Here is a 5,491-nt window from a genome sequence, read left to right on the forward strand (position 1 = left end):
AGAAAATGAAGGCTAATCATGTTTTGGGTGTACTATTCCTTTAAGTATAAAAATCTTCAACTTTACACCCTTCATCCCTCCTCACACACGTTATACACACTTGAAGTAACAGACTCGCTTAGAAATCGAATTTGCACCAAAACTTGATGCTGAGCCCCAAGAAAGAAGCATTTGAGATATGCCAACCTACAAAGAAGAATCAGTGTGACAGCAGCTTTCACTCTTTCCACAGAGGGTGATGGCCAAAACTGGTGCTCAGTCAGTCAGCCTGTTGGACCTGTGTAGGAACAACAATAGAAAGCAGGCGGCTGCCAAGTTCTACAGTTTCCTGGTTCTGAAGAAGCAGCAAGCAGTGGAGCTGGTCCAAGAGGAGCCATACAGTGACATTGTTGCTACACCAGGACCTCGTTTCAACATAATCTAAGCTTCCAGCACAGCAGTTTGAAAGGAGAAAAGACAACTTTGCTCTGAGGGGCCTTATATAGCAGCAGTGTTATTATTTAACTGTAATCTATGATTGTTTGATTTTTATTTTATTTCTGTTACACAAGTATTTGTTCTCAAAATACTACAGAATAGTAACATATAATTCTTATGGATTATGAAAATATAAGTTGTCTGGAATAACTGCATGCCATCTTCCTTTTAATATTAAGGCTGTGGTTCATCTCCCTGTCTTTTGCTGAAAATGATTTAGCACTGTCTTGCTGTTTTTGATTTTGTTTTGTTTTTTTGGTGGTAGTAATATACAGTGTTGTTTGTATGCAGAGTAAGTATTGCTTATTTTATACATGGAAGCAAATTTATATTCTAAAAAAAAAGCCTTGCTAAAAAAAAGCTAAAAAAATGTATAATATATATATATATGTATCACTGTGTGCTAATTTTCCCTCTTCAGCCAAATTATCTTAATTTGCTGTTTTTCCTTAGTGCACTTCTGCTGCAGCTGATTATTTTCCAATGTCTGAGCACGTTGTGTATTTCAAAATGTCAGCTTGTGCTTTAATTTCATTTGAAAAAAAATGCAAAGACAAATCAAGTGTTGCAGGTGTTGTCTTAAAGCACTTTAAAAATCAGACAGCTCTGAGGTACAGTAACTGTTTTGTTTTTCCAAAATAAAACACCATGACAAGTGTGAGAAATAGAGATTTTCCCGATTTTTCTGCCTGGAAAAATATTTAGTAATTGATGCTTTTAATTAAAAAATATCAAGCAAAGGTATTTATTGTCAACAAGTCTGTCCCATTTATTGCTTACAAATTAGTCCATCAATCCATAAGTTTTTATCCTTCCATCATCCAACCTTCAGTAGTCTCAGTAAAAATAAGACAAAATTACAAGAATTTACCTTGAAAGAACAGAAAACTCACAAATATGTGTGGGTATGTGTGGATTATAGACATGAGGTTATTCTGTTATTTAAGTGGATCTAGTGCAGCGATACTTTCATAGTAAAGGACGGCTTTAAAGTTAAATTTGGAAGAATATTATAGTCCAAATCCAAACATGCAAATGTATGGCAACAATTTATATTAACCTGGAGTTTGAACCTCAGTGCCCACATTTTTAGTGGCCAAGATGCTAGAGAGGTGGTGGCATGATGAGGAAAAAGATCAGTCAGGAAACCCTAAAAGTTTATTGAAATTGGAATTGTCATAGCAAAATGAGGTAAATGCAATTTCTTCCTGATATTAAACAGCCCTAAAGGGATCTTGAATTAATGACATATTAATATAAACCATTTTAAAATGGAATAAGAAAGTCTGGTTCCTTGGAGGCAAAGAGTTAAAAATATCACTTGTTCTGGAAACGACATAATTATTTGTCCAACTGAGTATTTGAAACTGCAGGAGCAGCCATGTTGTCCCCTGCAGCTGCTTTTCTTCTCTTGTGTCGACTTCTTTTCCTCTTCTCCCCTGGTTCTGTTTTCTTCTGCGGTGTCGGTTGTCCTTTCTTTTTCTTCTTCAGGCAGCTCAGAGGGTTTGGATTGTTGCTTTTCCTCTTCCTCTTTTTACCCCGCCTCTCTCCATCTTTGAGGCTAATGCCTTCCTTCTCCTTTAGGCTACGGATGCTGTCCTGCTGGGTGGGGGTCACCAGCTCCCCCAGCTGAACGGCCTGGACGTAATCGAGGGACTTCTGGCTGGGCTTGTCCAGCACAATGGTGTTAAGAACGATGTACAGCAAAGGGACGCCTGGGATTTTTTTAAGTCCTTCAGTTACTGTACGGTCCTGCAGAGAAATGGACAAACAAAGGTAATCTTTTTGATAAGGGACATTGGTCCCATGGGAAATAAAGTCCTAATTTCAAGCTGAATTAAAATCTGTTCGGTCACATGAAGAGGGTCATGGATTTTATTTTCTAATTACAGTTTTGGCATTTACAGACTGAAACATTCCCCCTTTTTTTCCCCAAATAACCAACTCATCCAGAAGGAAATCATCTGTGAGGATCATTTTTCAGGCTCTGCCAAAGATTCTGAAATTGGTTTAGGTCTGGACTTTAACTGGGGCAAATTATCAAAACTCTATGCTTTGATTTACCGTTTCAAACAGCAGCCAGTGTGTTGCAAACTATTATATATATTTGCCTTTAACCTGCCTTAAAGTTTTCCATTACTTTCTCCCTGGACCATTTGTTGTGCTCCTTGGTTTTCACTATGCAGTTTGATTATTGTTCTCTAATAAACCTCCAAAACCTTCATAGAACAGAGGGATATGCATTGAGATAAAACATCCAAAGGTCAACTGTATTACAACTTCAGAAAGAACAGGATTTTATTTAAAGGTATCAGAGTAAATTGGGTTTAATACAGTATGGAATTCTTGCCATTTAGGTTTGTAGAGAAAAAAATGTATACCAGTGTTTGTTGTTGAAACGTGACAACAGTTTGCATGTTCAAGGGCTTAGATACTTTGGATAAGCATATAATAAACAGAGATGTATAGAGTGCCCAATAGTGTTAGGGCTCACCTGTGTGGCAACAAAGTAGTGGTGTGGATTAGTCTCCTCCAGCATTGACAGCAGGCACTCAGAGGCTGGGATTGGGTTTTTAAAATGTGCACATTTCCTAACCTGAAACCTCTGCAGGATGATTTTAGCTCCATAGAGCTGCTTCCCGATAGTCTCAAGCTCCTTCAAAGCACAACTAAGGATGAAACAGAGGAACAGAATTATAAATAATAATAATAATAATAATAAAAAAACCTCCATCAAATTAGATGGATTAAGATAGAAGATACAAATAAAAGATTTTACTTTGTAGTGCAGAGCTGGACTTCTCCCATCAGATATTTGGGCATCTGTTCCTTGATCTGGATCTTGTTCTTCAGCGCCGCCTGGCAGAAAGTTCCGTCAATAAGGATTTGAAAAGGTTCTCTGAAGCTGAAATTGTATTTATAGAAGCTGATTGTTTTCTTCGCTTGTTTCTGCCGTTTGATCTTCATGTTGGGTCCTTAGTCACCACCAGAACAGGTTCTGTTTTTTTATTCTCCCCCCCTTCGACAACAACCGCTAGACACACACTTCACTTAAAAAGAAAAAAAAAAGAAAAATCGCTTCAGTTGATGCTGATCAGACTTATTTCACATATACAACCAGCATGGAAAGCTCTGGAGAACACAACACGCATTCGGTGCGTAATTGTATGAGTCCGAGTAGAAACAAGGTTCCACTTACAAAAGTTCCAGCCTTTCTTCTTGGGTTGGTCAGTAAATCTTAGCGCCATCTATCGGTAAGGAGAGGGAATTGTCGTAGATTACAGATAGGATAAGATTAGTTTATTAACAGGCATATAAAAAAGGTGACAGACAGACAGACCCCTGTCTCTTTGAGATTCATTCATACCAATGTTTCCAAAATATATATGTATATTTTACTGTACTATATATTTAATTTTATTCAACAAAAAGATTATTCTCCTAATAGTTTCGTTCACTCAGCAATTAAATTTATACGAAAGGTTCCTTAAAGCAGTGGGCTTCTATCGTGGGGCGCCCGGGGAGCAGTGTGGGGTTAAGGGTCTTGCTCAGAGAGCCAGAGTGGCAGTCAATTTGATTCAATTTAATTCAGTTTATTTCTATAGCGCCAATTCACCACACATGTCATCTCAAGGTACTTTACAGTTCAACCAGATCAAACAGTCAAACTGATTCAAAGTTTTCTATCTAAGGAAAACCAGTTGATTGCGTCGACTCATTGACTCAAATGCAATCCCTCACACTAAGCATGCTTGTAGCGACAGTGTAGAAGAAAAACTCCCTTTTAACAGGAAGAAACCTCCAGCAGAACCAGGATCAGTGTGAGCGGCCATCTGCCGAGGCAGACTGGGGTTCAAGGAGAGAGAAGCAGAGATACAAAAAGCAACTCAGAACATCAAGGTTCCAAGCTCTGTGCCTTAACCACTAGGCCACCACTCCCCCTGCTGTATAAGAACTAAACATTACAGTGGATTCAATACTTAGTTCCCTGACTCCATTACTAAAACGTGCAAAAACGCAGTCAGATCAAAGTACAGAAAAATAAAATTACAGTTCATCGCTGCTCCCCTTTTGTACTCTGATTTACATAACTTAAAATTATTTGAGAAATATTTTCTGAGCTCTTCTTGAATACACATATGATAAACTGTACTTCCATAATGAAATTATAATTAGAGCATATCTAATTCAAACTAGTAATTTAAAAAGGCCTTTTAGGGCCTTTTAATGAGGTGAAAGTTTTTCAAAAGTAACATTTACTTTACATCATTTCATGTTGCTTGACTTATATTAAACAATAAAATTATAACATTGTAAATGTTAGGCCTTTTTGTGTGAAACAAAAAAATTCACCAAATTGCACAAAATTAACTGATATCAAATAACTTCATAATATCTTATTTATAATGTATCTTTAAATAAAAATTTTAACCCTAAATACGTTAAACCAGGTGAACATTAATTACCCTTCAATAATATGTTAAATTTGTCAAAAAATAAAGTTCACTAACTTTTTGAAAGTTGGTGAACTTTTCAAGTTTTCCATCCATCCATCCATCCATCCATCCATCCATCTATTATCATCCATCCATCCATCCATCCATCCATCCATCCATCCATCCATCCATCCATCCATCCATCTATTATCATTCATCCATCCATCCATCTATTATCATCCATCCATCCATCCATCCATCCATCCATCCATCTATTATCATTCATCCATCCATCCATCTATTATCATCCATCCATCCATCCATCTATTATCATCCATCCATCCATCCAACCATCCATCCATCTATTATCATTCATCCATCCATCCATCTATTATCATCCATCCATCCATCCATCCATCCATCCATCCATCTATTATCATTCATCCATCCATCCATCTATTATCATCCATCCAACCATCCATCTATTATCATTCATCCATCCATCCATCCATCTATTATCATCCATCCATCCATCCATCCATCCATCCATCCATCTATTATCATTCATCCATCCATCC

General features: G+C 37.2%; 2 protein-coding genes across 2 annotated transcripts in view; one reads left to right on the forward strand and one right to left on the reverse strand.

Moving 5' to 3' along the window:
* The window catches only part of rad21l1 (RAD21 cohesin complex component like 1), a 10,890-nt gene extending 9,744 nt beyond the window's left edge, over positions 1–1,146 (forward strand). Inside the window, exon 15 of the mRNA XM_015376943.1 lies at positions 233–1,146. Coding sequence (XP_015232429.1) covers positions 233–424 — 192 coding nt within the window. The 3' untranslated portion in view covers positions 425–1,146. The remainder of the gene's footprint in view (positions 1–232) is intronic.
* Positions 1,147–1,453: 307 nt separating this feature from the next.
* utp23 (UTP23, small subunit processome component) lies at positions 1,454–3,661 on the reverse strand. The gene is made up of 3 exons (XM_015376948.1): positions 3,257–3,661; positions 2,972–3,146; positions 1,454–2,229 (listed from the first exon to the last, which is right to left on the reverse strand). The coding sequence occupies exons 1-3, from the start codon at positions 3,442–3,444 to the stop codon at positions 1,819–1,821; spliced, it is 774 nt and encodes a 257-aa protein (XP_015232434.1). The 5' UTR covers positions 3,445–3,661; the 3' UTR covers positions 1,454–1,818.
* Between the last annotated feature and the right edge of the window lie 1,830 nt (positions 3,662–5,491).

The sequence above is a fragment of the Cyprinodon variegatus genome, unplaced genomic scaffold (genome assembly GCF_000732505.1).
Source record: "Cyprinodon variegatus isolate N-32 unplaced genomic scaffold, C_variegatus-1.0 Scaffold144, whole genome shotgun sequence".
Taxonomy (NCBI): domain Eukaryota; kingdom Metazoa; phylum Chordata; class Actinopteri; order Cyprinodontiformes; family Cyprinodontidae; genus Cyprinodon; species Cyprinodon variegatus.